The 27,848-nt window shown below is 43.8% G+C and overlaps 1 protein-coding gene across 3 annotated transcripts in view; it reads left to right on the plus strand.

Moving 5' to 3' along the window:
- LOC120029334 (caskin-2-like) overlaps nucleotides 1-27,848 on the plus strand; it is a 94,320-nt gene that overhangs the window by 36,457 nt on the left and 30,015 nt on the right. For all 3 annotated transcript variants that reach the window (XM_038974566.1, XM_038974567.1, XM_038974568.1), the window contains exons 3-8: nucleotides 6,988-7,039; nucleotides 10,764-10,861; nucleotides 11,048-11,193; nucleotides 16,266-16,361; nucleotides 25,916-26,049; nucleotides 27,797-27,848. The exon at nucleotides 27,797-27,848 is cut by the window's right edge and continues 57 nt beyond it. In XM_038974566.1, coding sequence (XP_038830494.1) covers nucleotides 6,988-7,039; nucleotides 10,764-10,861; nucleotides 11,048-11,193; nucleotides 16,266-16,361; nucleotides 25,916-26,049; nucleotides 27,797-27,848 — 578 coding nt within the window. The remainder of the gene's footprint in view (nucleotides 1-6,987; nucleotides 7,040-10,763; nucleotides 10,862-11,047; nucleotides 11,194-16,265; nucleotides 16,362-25,915; nucleotides 26,050-27,796) is intronic.

The following is a 27,848-nucleotide window of genomic DNA, read 5'->3' on the forward strand; positions in this document are numbered from 1 at the left end:
AGCCTATGTCCTACTTCTGAAAGAATCTAGTAATTCCAGAAAGAAAAATGAGATTTGTGACACCACTGTTGTATCCTGCTTCCCCTCGTTGTCCGTTTGAGAGAGCCTGTGTGGCACTGAAAGGGTTATTGGGATACTGGTGCTCTGTGTTTCCATTGGTTACCCTTGACCCGATGGTGACACTCATGTCGATCGATCAGACCCAGAACAACCAGTCCCAGACAGACAGAGGACTCTATCCTAATAATGACTCTAGCTAATCGATGGAGGATAATGAGGCAGAATGACAATTAGGCCCTGCAAGTTTTGCTGTTTTCTCTCTCTCTCTCGTTTATTTGGTCATTCTTCCCATCTCCTTATTGAAAGGACACTTTATTGTCCCAGTAGCATGTCTGACTGTATATTGTGTCAGACTAATTCACTCCTATCCCGTTGGTTGAGACATGGCTAGTGCTATAATAGCCTCTCTTTTGGTAGTTGGTAGGCAGTGAACTGTAACTGTACTGTATAAGGCTGAGGCTACATTATAATCACATTGCCAGGGAGCCACAGGGATTTGGTCACTTCTCCAGGCTTCTAGCCAGCTCTGAGACTCCATCTGCCCACAGTCATGCCAGCCAGCCCAGCACAACTTAGTCCTAACACCTGCCCTGGCTGTGTCCTTATTAAAGCTATACACTGAGTGTACAAAACATTAGGAACACCTCACCTTCCTAATATTGAGTTGCACCCCTTTTTGCCCTCAGAACAGCCTCAGTTCATCAGGGCATGGACTCTACAAGGTGTCAAGCGTTCCACAGGGATGCTGGCCCATGTTGACTCCAATGCTTCCCACAGTTGTGTCAAGTTGGCTGGATGTACTTTGGATGGTGGACCATTCTTTATATACAAGGGAAACTGTTGAGCATGAAAAACCCAGCCGCGTTGCAGTTCTTAACACACTCAAACCGGTGTGCCTGGCACCTACTACCATACCCTGTTCAAAGGCACTTAAATCTTTTGGCTTGTCCATTCTCATCTACACTGAGTGGATTTAACAGGTGACATCAATAATGGATCATAGCTTTCACCTTGATTCACCTGGTCAGTCTGTCATGGAAAGAGCTTCCTAATGTTTTTTACACTATGTATATATTGTATATAGGCTAGTTTAATAGCTACTTGTAACTAGCAGCAGTAGCCTACTTTTGTTTAGATTAGCTACAGTACATGCACATTCTCACAAGTAAGGACAAAGCATGTTTGAATACAGATTTAGTTATGTCGAGGCCTTAGGATGCCACCACCACAACCCTACTTAACCTTTCACCTTCAGGTGGAAATGAACTGAAAGTTCAAATTAAATTAAGGTGTCATACTTTGCATACCTTGAATGTTTCTGTGAATATTAACTACAAACATCTGGGCTTGCTGACGGTATGTTCTGGAATATGTCCCAAATGGCACCCTACCCGCACATTAGGACTCTGGTCAAAAGTAGGGTGCCATTTGGGACTCATACCTAGTGTTTTAAAAAAAAAAATACTTAATGGATAAACATCAGATAATAACACCATCCAACTCTTTAGAAACATCATCTGGGGGTAGCAACACTCATCTGCAGCTGACGTCATACTTATATTTAATTACATTCACCTTTCCCCACCTGCTCTCAGTCGATCTGATCTGCTTGTCAGTGTCCGACTTAAAACGTCTAGTTTATTCACCTATCAAAATACAGTCAGGCAAAGCAGGACGACGTCAGCTGCAGATGAGTGTTGCTACCCCAGATATGGACATGATGTTTCTAAAGAGTTGGGTGGTGTTTATATCTGATGTTTATCCATTAAGTCTTTATTAAAATACTAGTTACAGTGGGGCAAAAAAGTATTTAGTCAGCCACCAATTGTGCAAGTTCTCCCACTTAAAAAGATGAGAGGCCTGTAATTTTCATCATAGGTACACTTCAACTATGACAGACAAAATGAGAAAAAAAATTCCAGAAAATCACATTGTAGGATTTTTAATGAATTTATTTGCAAATTATGGTGGAAAATAAGTATTTGGTCAATAACAAAAGTTTATCTCAATACTTTGTTATATACCCTTTGTTGGCAATGACAGAGGTCAAACGTTTTCTGTAAGTCTTCACAAGGTTTTCACACACTGGCTGGTATTTTGGCCCATTCCTCCATGCAGATCTCCTCTGGAGCAGTGATGTTTTGGGTCTGTTGCTGGGCAACACGGACTTTCAACTCCCTCCAAAGATTTTCTATGGGGTTGAGATCTGGAGACTGGCTAGGCCACTCCAGGACCTTGAAATGCTTCTTACGAAGCCACTCCTTCGTTGCCCGGGCGGTGTGTTTGTGATCATTGTCATGCTGAAAGACCCAGCCACGTTTCATCTTCAATGCCCTTGCTGATGGAAGGAGGTTTTCACTCAAAATCTCATGATACATGGCCCCATTCATTCTGTCCTTTACACGGATCAGTCGTCCTGGTCCCTTTGCAGAAAAACAGCCCCAAAGCATGATGTTTCCACCCCCATGCTTCACAGTAGGTATGGTGTTCTTTGGATGCATCTCAGCATTCTTTGTCCTCCAAACACGACGAGTTGAGTTTTTACCAAAAAGTTATATTTTGTTTTCATCTGACCATATGACATTCTCCCAATCTTCTGGATCATCCAAATGCTCTCTAGCAAACTTCAGACGGGCCTGGACATGTACTGGCTTAAGCAGGGGGACACGTCTGGCACTGCAGGATTTGAGTCCCTGGCGGCGTAGTGTGTTACTGATGGTAGGCTTTGTTACTTTGGTCCCAGCTCTCTGCAGGTCATTCACTAGGTCCCCCCGTGTGGTTCTGGGATTTTTGCTCACCGTTCTTGTGATCATTTTGACCCCACGGGGTGAGATCTTGCGTGGAGCCCCAGATCGAGGGAGATTATCAGTGGTCTTGTATGTCTTCTATTTCCTAATAATTGCTCCCACAGTTGATTTCTTCAAACCAAGCTGCTTACCTATTGCAGATTCAGTCTTCCCAGCCTGGTGCAGGTCTACAATTTTGTTTCTGGTGTCCTTTGACAGCTCTTTGGTCTTGGCCATAGTGGAGTTTGGAGTGTGACTGTTTGAGGTTGTGGACAGGTGTCTTTTATACTGATAACAAGTTCAAACAGGTGACATTAATACAGGTAACGAGTGGAGGACAGAGGAGCCTCTTAAAGAAGAAGTTACAGGTCTGTGAGAGCCAGAAATCTTGCTTGTTTGTAGGTGACCAAATACTTATTTTCCACCATAATTTGCAAATAAATTCATTAAAAATCCTACAATGTGATTTTCTGAAGAAAAAAAATCTAATTTTGTCTGTCATAGTTGAAGTGTACCTATGATGAAAATTACAGGCCTCTCTCATCTTTTTAAGTGGGAGAACTTGCACAATTGGTTGCTGACTAAATACTTTTTTGCCCCACTGTATGAACGCTGCTGGTCTTAATAGAAAGGTGGGTGGAGAACAGGGGATGCTTCAGGTTTTATTTTTACATTTCAGGGTGTTTTTTCCACTCTCTTTCTGCTGTCAATGTGCCATGACGTTTCAATGACTTACAGGGCCTTCAGAAAGTATTCACAACCCTTGACTTTTCCCACATTTTGTTGTGTTACAGCCTGAATTTAACATTTTGGTTAAATTGATATTGTATGTCACTGGCCTACACGCAATGCCCCACAATGTCAAAGTTGAATTATGTTTTAGAAATGTTTACAAATTCATAAAAAATGAAAAGTATTGACTTAGTAAGTATTCAATCGCTTTATTGTGGTTCAAGTCACATATTTAGTTGCATGGACTCACTCTGTGTACAATAATAGTGTTTAACGTGATTTTTGAATCTGCCTCATCTCTGTACCCCACACATACAATTATCTGTAAGGTCCCTCAGTTGAGCAGTGAATTTCTAACACAGAATCAACCACAAAGACCATGGAGGTTTTCCAATGCCTCGTGAAGAAGGGCACCTATTGGTAGATGGGTAAAAATAAGAAAAGCAGACCTTGAATATCCGTTTGAGCATGGTGAAGTTATTACACTGAACAAAATGATGAGCTGAAGTAAAAATAAAAGATGTCCATACGCACAAAAAACGTATTTCTCTCAAATTTGTTTACATCCCTGTTAGTGCGCTTTTCTCCTTTGCCAAGATAATCCATCCACCTGACAGGTGTGGCATATCAAGAAGGTGATCATTACACAGGTGTCCCTTGTGCTGCGGTGAGTAAAAGGCCACTCTTAAATGTGCAGTGCTCAGCATACTGTTTGTGCCAACCGATTAAAGACTGTTTAACACTTTGGTTAATACATGATTGCATGTGTTTCATTGTGTTGATGTCTAAACTATTATTCTACAATGTAGAAAATAGTACAATTTAAAGAATGAGTAGCTGTGTCCAAACCCATGACTGGAACTGTATGTTATTGTGACTAGCCCCACACCTGTAGCCGACCACATAACCTGGCATGGAAATCAATGTGAAATTAACCATGAATAAACTTTCAGGTTTTCATTCATTTAGCATACTATCTTCTTCAGAGGGAATTACAGGAGCAATTAGGGTGAAGTGCCTTGCTTAAGGGAACATCGATTAAATTATATATATTTTTAACCTAGTCGACTCAGGGATTCGAACCAGCGACCTTTCGGTTAGTGGCCCAATCGCTAGGCTACCTGTCACTAGGGCTGTGACCACGCCAGTATAGCAATATTATTATTATTATTTTTTTTTTTCAGTTGTTCAATTGTCCTTTTTAAAACCTGCTGTGTGTAAAATGTTGTGTGCTATAGCTTGGAAAATAAATACATGTGACTCTGGATGACAACATTATGATGTTTGTTTCCAACATTAGGGCTGTTTTCCATCATAATGATGTTTGTTTCCAACATTAGGGCTGTTTTCCTAAAGAAGTTAAATCTGCTTGGTGTTTTGTTTCATTGCCACGATACTAACCTGACGTCACTATGTGCTGTGACATGTTTACAGCCAGGCTTTCACACAGACACTGGAAACCAGTCATCTTCCTGCTGCACCAACATAACACACACACACACACACACACACACACACACACACACACACACAGCCTTTTAGGTGAGGTGATTGAAGGCCAATGAGGCTTGACTGGGTTAGATTTCACAGTCTCGTTTTCCTCACCTGCTTTTGTACTTGGTGCCAACTCTCAATGGCCCTGTTGTAGCCAGTGTGTATCCAACAGACCTTTTTGATGTTGGTATTGTGTTTCCCTGAAGTTCCTAGTGTAGAACACACCCGCAGGCCATGGTGAGTGGTTTTGTGTTTTTGCAGGCAGGGTTTTGCATTACAGATGATGATGATGTTGGGTGTGACGCACTGTAAGGGGAGACTGACACACACTGTTGAAGATGCAGTAATTTACTGTACCGTGATGTCAGCCAGAGCCCTCCACCTTTTTATTGAGAAGGAAGCAACTGTTTCCAGAGAAAGAAGAAGGGAGAGAGAGGAAGAGAGATTCTATGTCTGGAATGTTGGCTCATGTTCTAACTAGAACTCTTAAAGGCTCTGTTCTCTCGCTGTCATTGGGGTGATTTAGGCCCCACTTGGCAAGCTGCCTAATGTGTGTGTTCCTTCGTGTGTGTGTGTGTGTGTGTACTCGCGCCCAGTGTGAGTGGAACTATCCTGTCACTGTAGAAACATGAAATCATCATGTGAATGGCTGGCTTATATGACACACCTCATTCAAACTGACATGAAGAAATATGATAACTTTTGGTTGGGTTTAAAGGGATACTTTGGGATCTACAGTACTTCCCCAGAGTCCGCACGCAGAGACATATAAAAATGATATCCACGAGTTAATCCGACTCTGGGGAAGATTGCCAAAATCCTGAAGTGTCCCTTTTTATATCATGGGTCAAAAGCAGTTGGTGAGACAGTAGCCACATTGACAGAGTTGATATTGAGGAGGAATTCACTGTTAATATTCAGTAGGAATAGAATAGAAGTTCTGTTTCATTGATTGAAACCAATGCCAAGAGATCTGTCTGAGGATCATTCTCTTCTACTGGTCACAACATTCACACTCGTGTGTGTGTGTGTGTGTGTGTGTACACATTCTTGTGCATGGCCCAGTGAGAGAGAGAAGCCAGTAGGCCAGAGTTGGAAGAATGGTCCCTGCTGAATGAGAGACTGGGTAGGGGCTCAGTGAGGCTTGAGCTTGGCTCTGAGAGCAGGGCTAGCAGAGGAGTCAATGCCCAGAGAGAAAGGCTTTAGATGGGGTGGCTGACCCTGGAAAGGCCCCTGGAGCTGGAGCTGAGGGGTAGAACGTACAGTAGGGTATGGGTGGAGGTAGGACTGGATTGATTGATTGAATTAATGAATAAGGATAACGTAACAAAATTATTGGCTATAGGGAAGTCAGAGAGGAGAAGATATGGGGCAAGTACTCTTGTTCACCAGACACTAATGCCTAGGGCAAGTGGCAATGTGGCTGCTGTGGGGTAAGTCGGCTATTAGGACAGGTAGCCTTGTCCAAGGTATGTGCTTTAGCCAATCAATTCCTCTGACTATCCGTATGTGATTGGCATAAGAGCGGACAGGATTTAGCTTAAGCAACCGATCCGGAGCAAGCTAAGGACGAGTCTGGTTCAGTTAGGGTTTTCCATTCTCATCGGGGGAATTGCTTGCATGGAATAAAAAACGTTTTGTTATCAGTCAGCTGGCAGAATTTTGTCATAACACTGTATGCGAGAAGAGAGTGGGAGCAACCTCCAGCCATTCTGACATGTTATTTCAGGAACGAGTGATGAAGAAAGAGAGGAACATGTGAGCTCTTGCTGTAAAAACCGAGACCCTGCTGTGATGGAAGATCACTAGGCGTTCTGTTGAAAAGACAAATGTCACCAAATCCTTTTTCCATCTCCCCCCTCCTTCCCTCTCTCCTTCCATTCCTTCCTTCACCCCCCCCCTCTTTGTTTTTCAGAGTTGCTGGGCTCCACAAAGAGGCTCAACATCAACTATCAGGACTCAGATGGGTAAGAGATGTGTGTGCATGTGTTTCCTAATGAGTGTGAGTCAGATGGCCTTGTGTGTTCGTGTTTGCATAGCTGAGGTTTATCCTCTCTCTGCACTTATTTGGCTCAGAGGAATGCAATCCATGTCTGTGGAGGAAAAGTTACTCTAACACTGGATTTGATTTGACATGGTCTTCATCTTTATCGGATGCCTGTTGTGGTCGGTTCTCACTGTAGACTTACCACTCAGTCACACCTGTATGCAGACAGACCAGACACAGTGTGTGTGTATGCGTGCATGTTTTTTTAAGCAAGAGGGGGGCATGATAGATGACAGTGATGCCTAGGGACCACAAGGAAGAAGTGGGAGGTGAACAAACAGTGACCAGTCACCCTAAATCAACACTCACTCAGCATGGAGAGAGGGGGGGGGGATTTAAAGGAGTGAAAACAGACAGATGATACATGGTTGATATGGATGGATTTTTATCTGACAATTTGTAGATCACCAGTTAGATACTGTTAGACACTCCCAAATGGCACCCTTGTCTCTATATAGGGCACTACTTTTAACTAAGACCATAGAGGAATAGGGTACCATTTGGGACACAGCACATTACACACTCATACTGAACATGATTCAATCCTAGTTTTATTTATTTAACCTTTATTTAACTAGGCAAGTCAGTTAAGAACATATTCTTATTTTACTATGATGGCCTACCCCGGGACAAACCCCCCCCTAACATGGACGACGCTGAGCCAATCGTGCACCGCTCTATGGGACTCCCAATCACTGCCGGGTGTGATACAGCCCGGGATCAAACCACGGTCTGTAGTGACGCCTGTAGCACTGAGATGCAGTGCCTTAGACCGCTGCACCACACGGGAGCCCCTATTCCCACCCACCATCACAAATTCACTGCACAAACCTCCCCATGGCAGAATTTAGGATATTAAATAATCCTAGCTTTATTCTGTGGTGTACGGTGTGTGTGGTCCTCTATAGCTCAGTTGGTAGAGATGGTGGGTTTGATTTGCGCGACCACCCATACGTAAAATATATTCACGCGTGACTCCGCTGTAAGTCGCTTTGACAAAAGCGGTTGCTAAATGGCATATAAACTCAGAAAAAGAAGAAACGTCCTCTCATTGTCAACTGTGCTTATTTTCAGCAAACTTAACGTGTAAATATTTGTATGAACATAACAAGATTCAACAACTGAGACATAAACTGAACAAGTTCCACAGACAAAATCAAAAGTAACAGTCAGTATCTGGTGTGGCCACCAGCTGCATTAAGTACTGCAGTGCATCTCCTCCTCATGGACTGGACCAGATTTGCCAGTTATTTCTGTGAGATGATATCCCACTCTTCTACCAAGGCACCTGCAAGTTCCCAGACATTTATGGGGGAATGGCCCTAGCCCTCACCCTCCGATCCAACAGGTCCCAGATGTGCTCAATGGGATTGAGATCCAGGCTCTTCACTGGCCATGGCAGAACACTGACATTCCTGTCTTGCAGGAAATCACGCACAGAACGAGCAGTATGGCTGGTGGCATTGTCATGCTGGAGGGTCATGTCAGGATGAGCCTGCAGGAAGGGTACCACGAGGGAGGAGGATGTATTCCCTGTAACGCACAGCATTGAGTTTGCCTGCAATGACAACAAACTCAGTCCGATGATGCTGTGACACACCGCCCCAGACCATGACGGACCCTCCACCTCCAAATCGATCCTGCTCCTGAGTACAGGCCTCGGTGTAACGCTCATTCCTTCGACGATAAATGCGAATCCGACCATCACCCCTGGTGAGACAAAACCGCGACTCATCAGTGAAGAGCACTTTTTGCCAGTCCTGTCTGGTCCAGCGACGGTGGGTTTGTGCCCATAGGCGACGTTGTTGCCGGTGATGTCTGGTGAGGACCTGCCTTACAACAGGCCTACAAGCCCTCAGTCCCTCTCAGCCTATTGCGGACAGTCTGAGCACTGATGGAGGGATTGTGCATTCCTGGTGTAACTCGGGCAGTTGTTGTTGCCATCCTGTAATTGTCCCACAGGTGTGATGTTCGGATGTACCGATCCTGTGCAGGTGTTGTTACACGTAGTCTGCTACTGCGAGGACTGTCCGTCCTGTCTCCCTGTAGCGCTGTCTTAGGCGTCTCACAGTACGGACATTGCAATTTATTGCCCAGGCCACATCTGCAGTCCTCATGCCTCCTTGCAGCATGCCTAAGGCACGTTCACGCTGATAAGCAGGGACCCTGGGCATCTTTCTTTTGGGAGTTTTTAAGAGTCAGTAGAAAGGCCTCTTTAGTGTCCTACGTTTTCACAACTGTGACCTTAATTGCCTACCGTCTGTGAGCTGTTGGTGTCTTAACGACCGTTCCACAGGTGCATGTTCATTAATTGTTTATGGTTCATTGAACAAGCATGGGAAACAGTGTTTAAATCCTTTACAATGAAGATCTGTGAAGTTATTTGGATTTTTACGAATTATCTTTGAAAGACAGTGTCACGCCCTGACCTTAGAGAGCCTTTTTATTTCTCTATTTGGTTAGGTCAGGGTGTGATTTGGGGTGGGCATTCTATGCTGTCTGTTTCTTTGTTGGCTGGGTATGGTTCTCAATAAGGGACAGCTGTCTATCGTTGCCTCTGATTGGGAATCATACTTAGACAGCCTTTTTCCCTTTTGGTAGTTGTGGGTAGTTGACTTTGTTAGTGGCCTGTATAGCCCTAGTAAGCTTCACGTTCGTTTTTGTTGTTTCTTGTTTTTGTTGGCGACATTCATAATAAAAAGAAATGTACGCTCACCACGCTGCACCTTGGTCCGGTCATTTCCCTGACGACGTTCGTGACAGACAGGGTCCTGAAAAGGGGACGTTTATTTTTTTGCCAAGTTTTTTATAGAAGGATAGCTCCAAGTGCGTGTGTGCTGTATCACTGTCCCCACTCCAGTCATTCAGCCAACCAGTACCCTGACACACACACACACACACACACAACATGAGAGCATTTCATGGTACCCTACTATACTTGAGTTGAAATATTACTTGCAATCATGAGTTGATTTTTTATTTTTCCCCCAGCTTGTTGATACTAAATTGTTATGGAGGTTGTTGTTCTTGGCATGCATCTTAAATGGCACCCTATTGCCCGTGTAGTGCACTGCTTTTGATCAGGGCCCATTATAAGGACTAGGGTGCCATTTGGGATGCACCTTGGTCAGTTTGTTCCCAGGTGCTTGGACCTGGTCCTTGGTTTAAGGTTGAGGCTGGAACAGCAGTATTTCAACAGTCTGGAATACCCTGCTCTCCAGGAATGAAGGGCCCAAATGTATGTCTTTCATTTGTCCCTCTGTGGAATATACTACCCCCTGATGCAAACACACCCATCATGTCTGCACCAGCCTGATGTTTCATGAAGGCTCACCTCCTGTGAAGTCCTCAGTTAGATGTATACCCTCCCTGTTTATGGCAGACTCATTTCACCCTGGACCCCCCCCCCCCCAACCAGGGGAAAGGGGAAGACCTGTTTCTAAACCAGACAGTATGGAGGCTGTACAAGCTTCTAGAATATTCCCAGTAAATTAGTAGTAGTGTGACAATAGACTTTCCCTCCCTCCACTCCCCATCCCTTCTCTCTCTCTCTCTCTCTGTCTCTCTCTCTGTCTCTCTCTCTGTCTCTCTCTCTGTCTCTCTCTCTGTCTCTCTCTCTGTCTCTCTCTCTGTCTCTCTCTCAGGTTTTCAGCGTTACACCATGCAGCTCTAACAGGCACCACTGAGCTGCTGTCTCTACTACTGGAGGCTCAGGCCACTGTGGACATCAAAGACATTAATGGTGAGAGGTTATAAGCTATTATAAAACTGTTTTAAAACACTTACGAACCATTATAAACAAGTAATACAAGTCATTAAAGGGTAAATCCGTGATTGTATCCCACATTGCCCCTTTAATTTTTCAATCTTATGACTTACCGGCTCTCGTCCTCTCTCTCTCTCTCTCTTTCTCTCTTTCTCTCTCTAGGTATGCGTCCGCTACATTATGCAGCGTGGCAGGGTAAAGCTGACTCTGTGTTGCTGCTGCTGAGAGCTGGAGCCTCTGTTAACACGCTGTCACAGGACGGACACATACCTCTACACCTGTCTGCACAGTACGGACACTACCAGGTGGTGAGTACACATGAACACACGCAGACAGACGCATGCGCGCACACACACACAAAATCCTATTTTCCCTAACCCTTAACGTAAATCTAACCCTAACACTAATTCCAATCTTAACCCTAAACCCCCTAGAAATAGTATCTGACCTTATGGGGACAAATTTAGTTTGTTTACAAACAATTTTGGTTTGTTTACTATTCTTGTGGGAACTTCTGGTCCCCGCAAGAGATAGTTAAACACGACCAGATGCATGCACGCACAGACACACACAAACAAATGACTAATTACTCCTTTTTTGATTCCAAGATGGCGTAGCAGTCGGATGTCTATTTTGCCTTGTCCCGTCCCGTGTATATATCGTTTTCTTCGTATATATTTTGTGTATATTTTTTATATTTTTAATCTCAATTTCCATCTACGGACTGAACATACTCTCCTGCAACCCGCCTCACCCAATGTGGTACGGATCTGCTATTTTCTATACTTTAGAACCCCCATCAGCAGCCAGCCAGCTAACTAGCTAGTAGTCAGTTATCTACTGCTAGCGGTCATCACCGTTAACTCGGACATCAGCCAGCCTCAGCCCAGTCAATTCCTGCCAGTCTGCACAGCGCAGTATCAATCCAGAGCATATCGGACTGCTGTTTCTCTCCCACATCTCCGGATTCCTACCGCAAGCTCTGAATCTTTACACCGGATCATCGCAGCTAGCTAGCTGCTATCCGAGTGGCTACTCCTGGCTAATTTCTCTGTCCCGAAGCAAGAACCAGTTAGCCTGGAGCTAGCCTCGAGCTAGGCCCATCTCCCGGCTACCCGAAGAGGTCCATCGGCCAATTCTTGGGCTGCGATACCTCTTTTGCCAATTGGCCTGGACCCTTAACTGCCGACACGGAGCCTCGCCGATCCATCATGACTGGTCTGCCAACGTAACCGTATGAGGTGGTTTCAACAGGCTCTTCCATTGCAACGTCCCCATAGGCCCTTCTGCTAGCCTGCTAACCCCGGCCCGCTAGCTGTCTGAATCGCTGTGTCTCCAGCTCGCCTAGTTACTCACTGGACCCTATGATCACTCGGTTACACATGCCTCTGCCTAATGTCAATATGCCTTGTCTATCGCTGTTTTGGTTGGGGATTATTGTCTTATTTCACTGTAGAGCCTCCAGCCCTGCTCAATATGCCTTAGCTATCCTTTTTGTTCCACCCCCTCACACATGCGGTGACCTCACCTGGCTTAAATGGTGTCTCCAGAGACAAAACCTCTCTCATCGTCACTCAATGCCTAGGTTTACCTCCACTGTACTCACACCCTACCATACCCTTGTCTGTACATTATGCCTTGAATCTATTCTTCCACACCCATAAATCTGCTCCTTTTACTCTCTGTTCCGAACGCACTAGACGACCAGTTCTTATAGCCTTTAGCAGTACCCTTATCCAACTCCTCCTCTGTTCCTCTGGTGATGTAGAGGTCAACCCCTGCAGCCCCCAGCACCACTCCGATCCCCCAGGCACTCTCATTTGTTGACTTCTGTAACCGTAAAAGCCTTGGTTTCATGCATGTTAATGTTAGTTTATTAACTTAGTTTATTTTATTCACTGCTTTAGCACACTCCGCCAACCCGGATGTCCTAGCCGTGTCTGAATCCTGGCTTAGGAAGGCCACCAAAAATCCTGACATTTCCATCCCTAACTATAACATTTTCCGACAAGATGGAACTGCCAAAGGGGGCGGAGTTGCAATCTACTGCAGAGAGAGCCTGCAGAGTTCTGTCATACTGTCCAGGTCTGTGCCCAAAAAATTTGAGCTTCTACTATTAAAAATCCACCTTTCCAGAAACAAGTCTCTCACCTTTGCCGCTTGTTATAGACCTCCTTCAGCCCCCAGCTGTGCCTTGGACATCATATGTGAATTGATTGCCCCCTATCTATCTTCAGAGTTCGTACTGTTAGGTGACATAAACTGGGACATGCTTAACAGCTCGGCCATCCTACAATCTAAGCTAGATGCCATCAATCTCACACAAATTATCAAGGAACCTACCAGGTACAACCCTAAATCCGTAACCATGGGCATGAAATTTGAAATTTGCATCCTGTACCACTAATTCCGAAAAGTTTTGGGACACTGTAAAGTCCATGGAGAATAAGATCACCTCCTCCCAGCTGTCCACTGCATTGAAGATAGGAAACACTGACACCACTGATAAATCTTTGATAATCGATTATTTCAATAAGCATTTTTCTACGACTGGCCATGCTTTCCACCTGGCTACCCCTACCCCGGCCAACATCTCAGCACCCCCTGCAGCAACTTGCCCAAGCCCGCCCCGCTTCTCCTTCACCCAATTCCAGACAGCTGATGTTCTTGCAACTCCTATTACTAGCCTGTTCATCCTCTCTCGTATCGTCTGAGATCCCCAAAGATTGGAAATCTGCCACGGTCATCCTCTTCAAAGGGGGAGACACTCTAGACACAAACTGTTATAGACCTATATCCATCCTGCCCTGCCTTTCTAAAATGTTCGAAAGCCAAGTTACCAAACAGATCACCGACCATTTCGAATCCCACCGTACCTTCTCTACTATGCAATCCGGTTTGCCGAGCTGGTCATGGGTGCACCTCAGCCACGCTCAAGGTCCTAAACGATATCATAACCGCCATCGATAAAAGATAGTACTGTGCAGCCGTCTTCATCGACCTGGCCAAGGCTTTCGACTCTGTCAATCACCGCATTCTTATCGGCAGACTGAATAGCCTTGGCTTCTCAAATGACTGCCTCGCCTGGTTCACCAACTACTTCTCAGATAGTGTGTCTTATTGGAGGGCCTGTTGTCCGGACCTCTGGCAGTCTCTATGGGGGTGCCACAGGGTTCAAGTCTCGGGCCGACTCTTTTGTCTGCATATATAAATGATGTCGCTCTTGCTGCTGGTGATTCTCTGATCCACCTCTACGCAGACGACACCATTCTGTATACATCTGGCCCTTCTTTGGACACTGTGCTAACAAACCTCAAAACGAGCTTCAATGCCATACAACACTCCTTCCGTGGCCTCCAACTGCTTTTAAATGCTAGTAAAACTAAGTGCATGCTCTTCAACCAATTGTGCCCGCACCCTGCCGCCCGACTAGCATCACTACTCTAGACGGTTCTGACTTAGAATATGTGGACAACTACAAATACCTAGGTGTCTGGTTAGACTGTAAACTCTCCTTCCAGACTCACATTAAGCATCTCCAATCCAAAATTAAATCTAGAAAGTGCTTCCTATTTTGCAACAAAGCCTCCTTCACTCATGCTGCCAAACATACCCTCGTTAAACTGACTATCCTACCGATCCTTGACTTCAGAGATGTAGTTTACAAAATAGCCTCCAACACTCTACTCAGCAAACTGGATGTAGTGTATCACAGTGCCATCCGTTTTGTCACCAAAGCCCCATATACTACCCACCGCTGCGACCTGTATGCTCTCGTTGGCTGGCCCTCACTACATATTCGTCGCCACACCCACTGGCTCCAGGTAATCTATAAGTCTTTGTTAGGTAAAGCCCCGCCTTGTCTCAGCTCACTGGTCACCATAGCAACACCCACCCGCAGCACGCGCTCCAGCAGGTATTTTTCACTGGTCATCCCCAAAGCCAACACTTCCTTTGGCCGCCTTTCCTTCCTGTTGCCAATGACTGGAACGAATTGCAAAAATCACTGAAGCTGGAGTCTTATATCTCCCTATCTAACTTTAAGCATCAGCTGTCAGAGCAGCTTACCGATCACTGTACCTGTACATAGCTAATCTGTAAATAGCACACCCAACTACCTCATCCCCATATTGTTACTTATCCTCTTACTCTTTTGCACCCCAGTATCTCTACTTGCACATCATCATCTGCACATCTATCACTCCAGTGTTAATGCTAAATTGTAAATATTTCGCCTCTATGGCCTATTTATTGCCTTACCTCCCTACTCTTCTATATTTGCACACACTGTACATATATTTTTCTATTGTGTTATTGACTGTACGTTTGTTTATGTGTAACTCTGTGTTATTTGTGTCGCACTGCTTTGCTTTATCTTAGCCAGGTCGCAGTTGTAGATGAGAACTTGTTCTCAACTGGCCTAGCTGGTTAAATAAAGGTTCAAATAAAAAATAAAAATAATCAACTCGAGAATGTTCAATATTTGGCCGGACTACACACAGGTAAGAGTCAGTGAGTGTCTGTATAGTGTTTCCAGGTGTGACAGCGTGTGTGTGTGTGTGTGTTAGTGGTCAGTGAGTGAAAGATACTACATGATGTGAACAGGTCAGCAATGGATCTTATAACACATTCCCTGAGTGAAGTATTGAGACTAACTGGGAAGGAGAAGGAATGTGTGTATTTAGTGTCTTTAACACCCAGGTAGTGAGTCTACCTGAGAGGTGGGTTCACACACACAGCAGCATACCTGGTCATGGAGAGTTCTGAGGTATTGTATTGTGTGTGACAAAGCAGGGACAGAAACAAAGCCAGAGGTATTTCTCTGTAATAGAAGCCCCTGTTAGGACTGGTGCTGGTGTCGCCCTGAGGATCTCACGTCTCTGTAGAAGAAGATAAACCACAGAGATGCTTTAGGGAAGGGTGTTTTCATGTGCATCTATTTAAGGATGATATTTATTCATGTGTTATCTCTTTTTTCCCCCCCCTGTCTGTCTTTATCTCTCTCCCTCTGTTTCTCTCGGTCTCTCTCTCTTTCTCCGCCCCCCCTCTCCTCTCTCTCCTTCTCTCTATCCCCCCCTCTCTCCTCTCGCTCTCCCTCTCTCTATCCCCCCTCTCTCCTCTCTCGCTCCCTCTCTCTATCCCCCCTCTCTCCTCTCTCTCCCTCTCTCTATCCCCCCTCTCTCCCCTCTCTCCTCCCCCTCTCTCTCTCCCTCTCTCTCTGCCTCTCCCTATCCCCCCTCTCTCCTCTCTCTCTCCTCCCCCCTCTCTCCTCTCTCCTCCCCCCTCTCTCTATCTCTCCTCTCTCTCCTCCCCCCTCTCTCTCCCTCTCTCCCTCAATCCTCCCCCCTCCTGTCTCTCCTCCCCCCTCAATCTCCATCAGTCTGAGATGCTGCTCCAGCACCAGTCTAATCCCTGTCTGGTGAACAAGGCCAATAAGACCCCTCTGGACCTGGCCTGTGAGTTTGGCAGACTCGAGGTGAGTCAAGTTTTGTACAGGATACATATGGTATACATCATCCAACGAATTACTTACTTGCAGGTTCCTTCGCGACAATGAAACAACAGTACGAAATAATAGAAAATAATAATATGAATAAAAAGTAAATGGCTCAGGAGAATATAATAACTTTTTTATCATAAGTATAATACAGGAAGGCACAATTAATATTCCAATATTTACACATGTATTGGGGAAGGGGGATGGGGGGCAGTGTATAAGTTGAGCAGTATAATAAGAGTCTGGTAGCAGCAGGTGTGTGTGTGTAGCAGGGGAGGCTGGTGGGCAGATATATAGGAGGATGGGTTTATTGTAATGGATGAAACCTCTTGTGGACAGATTCTCGTGGACAGATGAAACGGAGAGAATCTGTCAATGCTCACATAGAATTATGTGATTACGAGCAGTAGTAGTTCCTGGTTTTGGGTTTTCATCATTGATTATTTGGACGAATCAGGATTGGGCGAAGGCGGTGCTTAAACTCATGTTGTGATTTTCAAGCCTGGATGATGAACGAATTCCACTAGATTCCACTGCCACAAAGTCAAAATTGGCTATATAATAAAAATGTCCTTTTTGGCCATGATAAACACGGGTAAAATTAGAGGAAGGAAGGGGTTTGGCCGAGAGTTTCCGTTTGCTAGGGAGGAGATTTCTCTTCCTTCCTGCCCCCCAGAAGTAAAACAAAAATGACACATTTTCGCGTGAGAATTTTACTTCTGGTTGACGGAGATGATGGATGGAATGGCTTTCATGTGTTTGATACGGTTCCATTCATTCCGTTCCAGCCAATGAGACCGTCCTCCTATATATCCACCCACCAGCCTCCTCTGGTGTGTAAAGTACATTATTTTCATATATATATATATATATTTTAGTTAATATACTGTTGCTATGTGCTGTTTATGTACAATACTTCCCTCTTTAACCCACACCTTCACTGTCACGTTCTGACCTTAGTTCCTTTGTTTTATCTTTTGTTTTAGTATGGTCAGGGCGTGAGTTAGGTGGGTTGTCTATGTTAGTTTTTCTATGATTTTCTATTTCTGTGTTTGGCCTGATATGGTTCTCAATCAGAGGCAGCTGTCAATCGTTGTCCCTGATTGGGAACCATATTTAGGTAGCCTGTTTTCTGTTGGGTTTTGGTGGGTGGTTATTTTCAGTCTTTGTGTGTCTGCACCAGACAGAACTGTTTCGGTTTTCACTTTGTTGTTTTGTATTTGAAGTGTTCAGTTTTGTATTTATTAAATAAGATGAACACTAACCACGCTGCGCTTTGGTCCTCTCCTTCCACCGACGACAACCGTTATATTCACACACACAACAGTGATCAAAGACCAGTATAAGTGGTTATGTGTGGAGTGTGTGTCGTGTGTATATGTGTCGTGTATATGTGTGTGTGGAGTGTGTATTTGTGTGTGGAGTAAGGTTGCAAAGGGTCTGAAACGTTTTCCATGGGAAAATTCATCAAAAAAGTTAGCTTATAACAGTGAACCTTTTTTTGTGGGATTCAGAAGGCAATTCTAGATCATGTGGTATATTTTAGTTAAACTATCCCCAATTCAATGGAATTGCAACCCTCTGCATGCACAGTGCATTCTTCCTTCACATATGCAGTGCACTCTTCTATCACATGTACAGCTGATTCTGAAGATCTTGCATGCTAATGAGATGCTATTGAGCCCTCACTACTACAATGTTTGTGCCAAGGACTACATGCTTTCTGGTAAGTTTTGATTACAATACTGGGAGGGGTGAATATATTTAATATGACATACATGATTTTTTGTTAACTAGTAGCCTACATAAAAGTGTGTTTTTAAATAATTTCTAACTTGTTAACAATTTCTGCTAGTTAGTTTTTACTACCATGTAAGTTTTAGCTTGCTTGGGCCTGCTACCTGTGGAGTGTTAATTCACCTGTTTCCATACATGTTTAATTTTAACATTTATCTTACAAAGTAGTTGTTTAATCTAACTGCTTAACTTTTTATCTGTACATGGAATTGTATTTGGGGTTTTTCATTTTTTTTCTTCTAATCTTTACAGGAAAATGCCATGGGCACTATCTGATGTGTGGAGACATTTCACTGCAGCTAATATAGAAGGAAAAGCTGAGTACATTTGCAAATACTGTGCCAAATCATATGTGAAGAATGCAACAAAGATGCAGAATCATCTTTCCAAGTGCATAAAGTTCCCTCAGCGCTCATAACAAGCAACCTCTGACAAAAGTCCCTCTACTTCTATTCAAGGTGAAAATGATGAATCAGACACCCTATCGATAGCAACAGCTCATGGTTCTCCTGGAATCAGAAGTTTTTTAACTAAATGGAGGAACGTAGTCAGAGAAATGCTGATGAATGTCTTGCTCGAGCTGTGTGTGCAACTGGTTGACCTCTGATGCTCACAGGCAATGTGTATTGGAAGAGATTTCTGAATGTTCTTCGCCCAGCATTCACCCCTCCAACCAGACATGCTTTATCTACTAATTTGCTGGATGCAGAGTTCAACAGAGTTCAAGTCAAGGTCAAGCAAATCAAAGAGAAAGCAGACTGTACTGCAATCATCTCTGATGGGTGGTCGTATGTTCGTGGGCAAGGAATAATTCACGACATCATCTCCACCCCTCAACCAGTATTCTACAAGAGCATAGCCACAAGGGACAACAGACACACTGGTCTCTACATTGCAGATGAGCTGAAGGCAGTCATCAATGACCTTGGACCACAGAAGATATTTGGACTGGTGACAGACAATGCTGCGAACATGAAGGCTGCTTGGTCTAAAGTGGAGGAGTCCTACCCTCACATCACACCCATTGGCTGTGCTGCTCATGCATTGAATCTGCTCCTCAAGGACATCGTGGCACTGAAAACAATGGATACACTACAAGAGAGCCAAGGAAATGGTTAGGTATGTGAAGGGTCATCAAGTTATTGCAGGAATCTACCTCACCAAGCAAAGTGAGAAGAATAAGAGCACCACATTGAAGCTGCCCAGCAACACCCATTGGGGTGGTGTTGTCATCATGTTTGACAGTCTCCTGGAGGGGAAGGAGTCTCCCCCAAGAAATGGCCATATCACAGTCTGCCGATATGGACAGACCCATCAAGAGGATCCTCCTGGATGATGTATTTTGGGAGAGAGTGGTAATCAGCCTTAAACTCCTGAAACCTATAGCAGTAGCCATTGCACGGATTGAGGGAGACAATGCCATCATGTCTGATGTTCAGACTCTGCTTGTAGATTGATATACAGTGGTTCCTCCTTTAAAAGTTACACCGCGGGACTTAGAGGTACCCAGCATCACGGCTTCATTGTTCCAGACCACCACAAGGGGGAGTTAGAGGTACCCAGCGTCACGGCTTCATTGTTCCAGACCACCACAAGGGGGAGTTAGAGCACTCATTATGCATTTGGTTCCCAAGGTTTTTATATGACCAATCATATCGAGTGGTTCCAATGAAGAAATTGACGCGAGCCACCCGTCCCTGGTGACTTTCTTCAGCAAAGATGGCTGACAAAACATTTCGGGGGAAGCAAATGTAAGTAGTTATAACGTCATAACGACTCAAGCAAAACATTTACAATTGAGAGGAATATTTGGCCTGGATGAGGGCAAGATTTTTGGCAGTTTGACGAAGTACACTTCCAAGCAAGGGCTTTGGGATGGAGATGCAATATTTTTTTTATTTACCTAACTTTACCTTTAACTAGGCAAGTCAGTTAAGAATAAACCTCTACCGATTCACCCTCCCGGGATCCTCCTCATCAGAAACGCTGACTAGCATAGCCTAGCCTTGCGCCACAGGGATATCATATAATATAATTTCATGAAATCACAAGTCCAATAAAGCAAATGAAAGATAAACATCTTGTGAATCCAGCCAACATGTCCGATTTTTAAAATGTTTTACAGCGAAAACACGATATATATATTTATGTTAGCTCACCACAATAGCCAAACACACAACGCCATGTTTTCACCGCAAACATAGCTTTCACAAAACCCACAAATAGAGATAAAATTAATCACTAACCTTTGAACAGCTTCATCAGATGACAGTCTTTTATAACATCATGTTATACAATACATTTATGTTTTGTTCAAAAATTTGCATATTTATAGGTATAAATCGTAGTTTTACATTGCAGCCACTGTCACAAATAGCACCAAAACAGCCAGAATAATTACAGAGAGCAACGTGAAATACATAAATACTCATCATAAAACATTTATGAAAAATACATGTTGTACAGCAAATGAAAGATAAACATCTTGTGAATCCAGCCAATATTTCTGATTTTTTTTAAAGTGTTTTACAGCGAAAACACAACATATATTTATGTTAGCTCACCACAATATCCAAAAACACAACACCATTTTTCCACCGCAAAGGTAGCTTTCACAAAACCCACAAATAGAGATAAAATGAATCACTAACCTTTGAACAACTTCATCAGATGACAGTCTTATAACATCATGTTATACAATACATTTATGTTTTGTTCGAAAATGTGCATATTTATAGCTACAAATCCTGGTTTTACATTGTGAATACGGCGCCATAATGCACCAAATTGTCAGGAGAAATTTTGGACAGTCACGTAATCTAACCAAAATACTCATCATAAACTTTGCTAAAAAATACATGTTGTACAGCAAATGAAAGATACACTGGTATTTAATGCAACCGCTGTTAGATTTAAAAAAAATAACTTTAGTACAAAGTACAGAATGCAATATTCTGAGACAGCGGCCAGCCATTCTCCGCCATGTTGGAGCCAACATATTCCACAAAAATACGAAATAACATCATAAATATTCTCTTACCTTTGATGATCTTCCATCAGAATGTAGTGCAAGGAGTCCTAGTTCCACAATAAATCGTTGTTTTGTTTTAGAATGTCCATTTTCTTCTGTCGAATTAGCAACTTTGGCTAGCATTGTGGCGCGCACATGTCCATCAACTCTTGGCGCATGGAACGAAAAATTCCAAAAGTCACAATAAACGTCGAATAAACTGGTCAAACTCGGTTGAAAATCCATCTTTATGATGTTTTTCTCATATGTATCCAATAAAGTCCAAGACGGAGCATTTCGTCGTGTATACCTAACGCATTTCAGAAGACAATGTGGTGTTCCCTGGTGCGCGGCTAAATACTGCCAATAGGGCGGACCTGTCACTCCAAAAGCTCTCATTCGGTCTCACATCAAACGAGACACCCTATTCAACATTCTACTGCCTGTTGACATCTAGTGGAAGGCGTATGAAGTGCATACAGATCCATAAATATAAGGCAATTGAATAGGCAAGGCCTGACACAGAGCCCCATTTTCAGAATTTTCACTTCCTGTTTGGAAGTTTGCTGCCAAATGAGTTCTGTTTTACTCACAGATATAATTCAAACAGTTTTAGAAACTGCAGAGTGTTTTCTATCCAATAGTAATAATAATATGCATATCGTATGATCTAGAACAGAGTACGAGGCCATTTAATTTGGGCACGATTTTTTCCCAAAGTGAAAACAGCGACCCCTATTTCCAAGAGGTTAAGAATAAATTCTTATTTTCAATGATGGCCTAGGAACAAGGCAGGTTAACTTCCTTTTTCAGGGGCAGAACGACAGATTTTTACCTTGTCATCTCGGGGGATTCGATCTTGCAACTTTTCGGTTACTAGTCCAACGCTCCAACCACTAGGCTACCTGCCGGTAGGCGTGCCAACATAACTCATCAGCCACCTGGTGGAAGGGACTTTGTTCATCTGAGGCTCTTTCCCTTGTTGTCTCCATCATCCTCCAAATCCCATCAACATCAGCCGCCTCAGAGCGCAACTGGTCCTTGTTTGGGAACACACACACCAAAGCACGGAACAGGCTGACTAATACAAGGGTTGAAAATTGGTGGCCATCCGGGCAAATTTGAGGCTTTTGAGCCTGACAACGAGCCATCCTCAACAAGGTTGGAAAGTGACAGTGAAGATGAAACCTCAGTCTGACGTTCAAGAGGTGGACATTGAGGAGGTCCAGGAAAACGTGTTTGGGAGATGCGATGGATCATTGGGGATCATTCAATATTCCCTTTCTTTTGTTGTTCAGTGGACTCATCACATGGGATGATTTAACTCATTTAATTGAAGTTCAATTTGTAACTAAATATTATTTTACATTTATTTTTGGAAGGATTGAATCATTTGCAATTATGTCTACTTATGGTAAGGTAAATGGTTTCTGTCTCCATATGATATGGTAAATATATCCAATGCAAAAAACATCTACATTTAAATGGCATTAATATTAATTCCCATATATTCCTGTTAATTCCCACAGAAAGTGTGTGTGTGGATTGTATACAGTTGAAGTCGGAAGTTTACATACACCATAGCCAAACACATTTAAACTCAGTTTTTCACAATTCCTGATATTTAATCCTAGTAAAAAATCCCTGTTTTAGGTCAGTTAGGATTACCACTTTATTTTAAGAATGTGAAATGTCAGAATAATAGTAGAGAGAATGATTTATTTCAGCTTTTATTTCTTTCATCACATTCCCAGTGGGTCAGAAGTTTACATACACTCAATTAGTATTTGGTAGCATTGCCTTTAAATTGTTTAACTTGGGTCAAGCATTTCGGGTAACCTTCCACAAGCTTCCCACAATAAGTTGGGTGAATTTTGGACCATTCCTCCTGACAGAGCTGGTGTAACTGAGTCAGGTTTGTAGGCCTCCTTGCTCGCACACACCTTTTCAGTTCTGCCCACACATTTTCTATAGGATTGAGGTCAGGGCTTTGTGATGGCCACTCCAATACCTTGACTTTGTTGTCCTTAAGCCATTTTGCAACAACTTTGGGAGTATGCTTGGGGTCATTGTCCATTTGGAAGACCCATTTGCAACCAAGCTTTAACTTCCTGACTGATGTCTTGAGATGTTGCTTCAATATATCCACATGATTTTCCTGTCACATGATGCCATCTATTTTGTGAAGTGCACCAGTCCCACCTGCAGCAAAGCACCCCCACAACATGATGCTGCCACCCCCGTGCTTCATGATTGGTTTTCTTCAGTTTGCAAGCCTCCCCCTTTTTCCTCCAAACACAGTGCTATTTTTGTTTCATCAGACCAGAGGACATTTCTCCAAAAAGTATAATATTTGTCCCCATGTGCAGTTAGTAGTTTGGCTTTTTTATGATGGTTTTGGAGCAGTGGCTTCTTCCTTGCTTAGCGGCCTTTCAGTTTATGTCGATATAGGACTCGTTTTACTGTGGATATAGATACTTTTGTACCTGTTTTCTCCAGCATCTTCACACGGTCCTTTGCTGTTGTTCTGGGATTGTTTTCACTTTTCGCACAAAAGTACGTTCATCTCTAGGAGACAGAATGCACCTCTTCCATGAGCGGTATGACGTCTGCGTGGTCCCATGGTGTTTATACTTGCGTACTATTGTTTGTACAAATGAACGTGGTACCTTCAGGACTTTTGGAAATTGCTCCCAAGGATGAACCAGACTTGTGGAGGTCTACCATACCAGGTCTTGGCTGATTTCTTTTGATTTTCCATGATGTCAAGCAAAGAGGCACTGAGTTTGAAGGTAGGCCTTGAAATACATCCACAGGTACACCTCCAATTGACTCAAATTATGTCAATTAGCCTATCAGAAGCTTCTAAAGCCATGACATCATTTTCTGGAATTTTCCAAGCTGTTTAAAGGCACAGTCAACTTAGTGTATGTAAACTTCTGACCCACTGGAATTGTGATACAGCGAATTATAAGTGAAATAATCTGTCTGTAAACAATTGTTGGAAAAATTACTTGTGTCATGCACACAGTAGATGTCTTTACCGACTTGCCAAAACTATAGTTTGTTAAGAAGTTTTTCAACCACTCCACAAATGAGTTTTAATGACTCCAATGTAAGTATATGTAGACTTCCAACTTCAACTGAAGAAGAGGAGTGTGTGTGGATTGTCAATGTGTGTGTGTGGAGTGTATATGTGTGTGGAGTTTGTGTATATATGTGTTTGTGGAGTGTGTTAGTGTGTGTATTTGTGTGGAGTGTGTATTTGTGTGGAGTGTACATGTGTTTGTAGAGTGGAGTGTGTATTTGTGTGGAGTGTGTTTGTGGAGTGGAGTGTGTATGTGAGTGTGTATTTGTGCGGAGTTTGTCTCAGAGAGGGTGTGTGATGAATAGAGGGGTATGTATCTGTCAAACATCTCACAGAGCTCAGATTAACTACCAACTAAAATAAACCTGTTTCTGCTAACGGGGCATGAGTTTCAGTTCTGCTCTCTGGACAGGCAAGGACACACACACACACACACACACACACACACAGACAGACACACAGACACTCATACACTGATGTATTGTACACAGACACATAGATAAACACACACACTCACACACTGATGTATTGTACACAGACACACAGATAAACACACAGAGACACGCACACAAACTGATGTATTGTACACACACATACTACAAAATCCCTTTAAATTCCTTTTACTAGTGTATGTTTCTCTGTCACAGTTATGGCTGTCTTGTCATTAAATGTTTAGCTGCCCCAGTAATTAAGATTTAGCCAAAGTTGAATTCGCACACACATGCAGACATGCACGCAAACACACACACGCACACACACACACATGCCTGTGTAATCTTCTGGCCCTGTGAATTGCAGAACAGGCTGAGTCAGTTAAGGTCTTTGTTACTGTAGTTTCTCTCTGTCTCTGTCTCTCTCTTCCTTTCTCTCACACTCTTTCTCTCTCTCTCTCTCTCTCTCCTCTCTCTCTCTCTCTCTCTCTCTCTCTCTCTCTCTCTCTCTCTCTCTCTCTCTCTCTCTCTCTCTCTCTCTCTCTCTCTCTCTCTCTCTCTCTCTCTCTCTCTCTCTCTCTCTCTCTCTCTCTCTCTCTCTCTCTCTCTCTCTCTCTCTCTCTCTCTCTCTCTCTCTCTCTCTCTCTTCCCCCCCCTTCCTTCCTTCCTTCAAGGGGCTTTATTGGAATGGGAAACATATGTTAACATAGCCAAAGCAAGTGAAGTAGATAATAAAAATTAACAGTAAACATTACACTCACAGAAGTTCCAAAGGAATAAAGAAATTTCAAATGTCATATTATGTCTATATACAGTGTTGTAACGATGTGCAAATAAACATGGGTTGTATTTACGATGGTGTTTGTTCTCTGTCTCTCTCTCTGTGTTAAGGTCTTTGTTACTATGGTCGGTCTCCCACCCCCCCTCTCTTACAGTTAGGGTTTTAGTTACTGTAGCAGGGGTATCTTTAGACAGCCAGTGCGTGGACAGTTGCTGGGCAGGGTTTATGTGGCCCCATACATGTATGTAATACACAAATTAAATGTATCCATTTGGACTTTCAATGATACTAAGCTCATCTTTCTGTTTTTATGTCTCTCTCTCCATCTCTCTCTTTCACTCCTTTACTCTTCACTGCTTCTATACCTCTACACCTTTCTCTCTCTCTCTCTTTCTCTCTCTCTCTCTTTCACTCTCTCTCTCTCAGGTTGCTCAATTGTTATTGAACAGCAACATGGTGGTAGCTCTGTTGGAGGGGGAGGGGCTAGACGGTTTAGACAATGCCTCCTCCAACACGCCCCTTCACCTGGCCGCTCGCAACGGACACAAAGACATCATCAGGTGAGAGGAGTGACTGTCCCTGACCGTGTGTCTGTGTGTTGACATTGCGTAACTGGGCTCTCCACCCTCGAACCCCATAACCTCAAGGGTTTCTGACACGCTGTTAATGATTCCCATACGCCTTAAATCACCACATTCCCTGGATAAGCCTTCCCTCCATCCCTCTTACACATTCTGCTTCTGTTGGGGAATGTGTCTGCCATATTATATATGGGAGAGAGAGAGAGACGGGGGATACAACTTTTCTACCTTCTCTACTACATTTGTGAGACTTTGGTTCCTCATACAGATTTCTCCCACTTTAGTGGTTGCTTTTGTTGTGGATGGAGGGAGGAAATATCTGGTCAGCGGGATATAAGGTCTTAGAAAAGAGTCAGTTTGCAGCCTCCCTTTCACTTCAGCTCAGTGTGATTATTAAACCTCTTTTAAGGATGCTGAGTTACCAGCTATCCTTCACTTTACTCCCCCTCATCTCCTCTCTCCTCTCCTTCTCCTCCTCTTCATCTCCTCTCTCCTCTCCTTCTCCTCCTCTCCTTTCATCTCCTCTCTCCTCCTCCTCCTCCTCCTCCTCCTCCTCTCCTTTCATCTCTCCTCTCTCCTCTCCTTCACCTCCTCTCCTTTCATCTCCTCTCCTTTTCCTCCTCTTCTCCCCCTCTCCTTTTATCTCCTCCCCCTCTTCTTCTCCTCCCCTATCTCCTACTCTTCCTCTCCTTTTTCTACTCCTTCTTACTCCTCACCTCTTCTCTCCCCTCTCCTCGTCCTCGCTCCCTCCTCTCTCTCTCTCCTTCCTCTTATTTTCCCTCTCCTCTATCTTTCTGCTCTACGCTCCCCTATCTTTCTCCTCTACCCTTCTCTCCTCTCCTCCTCTACCCTCTCCTTCCCTCCCTTATATTCCCGGTGGTGTGGAAGTCTGTGAATCATCTCTCTGACGTTCCATCCCCGTACCAGGCTTGTGTCCTAAATTGCACCATAATCCCCACATAGTGCACAACATTGTGTCTCTGGTCAAAAGTAGAGCATCCTGTAGGGAATAGTGTTCCACATGGGATGCCAGCCCAGATGTCCTCCTCCACACACAGCTGTCTGGATCTGATGCTCTACGCATTCCTACAGCTGGGCTCCTCTGTGTCTGTGTGTGCGTGTGTGTGTGCGTGTGTGTGTGCGTGTGTGTGTGTGCGTGTGTGTGTGCGTGTGTGTGTGCGTGTGTGTGTGCGTGTGTGTGTGTGCGTGTGTGTGTCTGTCTGTCTGTGTCTGTCTGTCTGTCTGTCTGTGTTAAACTTCCTGTCTGTCTGTCTGTCTGTCTGTCTGTCTGTCTGTCTGTCTGTCTGTCTGTCTGTCTGTCTGTCTGTGTTAAACTTCCTGTCTGTCTGTCTGTCTGTGTTAAACTTCCTGTCTGTCTGTCTGTCTGTCTGTCTGTCTGTCTGTCTGTGTTAAACTTCCTGTCTGTGTCTGTCTGTCTGTCTGTCTGTTAAACTTCCTGTCTGTCTGTGTCTGTCTGTCTGTCTGTCTGTGTTAAACTTCCTGTCTGTCTGTCTGTCTGTCTGTGTCTGTCTGTCTGTGTTAAACTTCCTGTCTGTCTGTCTGTCTGTCTGTCTGTCTGTCTGTCTGTCTGTGTCTGTCTGTGTTAAACTTCCTGTCTGTGTCTGTCTGTCTGTGTTAAACTTCCTGTCTGTCTGTCTGTGTCTGTCTGTCTGTCTGTGTCTGTCTGTCTGTGTTAAACTTCCTGTCTGTGTTTGTCCCGTCTCAGGGTGCTACTGAAGGCTGGTATAGACATCAACAGAACCACTAAGGCTGGCACC

The sequence above is a fragment of the Salvelinus namaycush genome, chromosome 35 (assembly GCF_016432855.1).
Source record: "Salvelinus namaycush isolate Seneca chromosome 35, SaNama_1.0, whole genome shotgun sequence".
In the NCBI taxonomy this organism is placed as follows: Eukaryota; Metazoa; Chordata; class Actinopteri; order Salmoniformes; family Salmonidae; genus Salvelinus; species Salvelinus namaycush.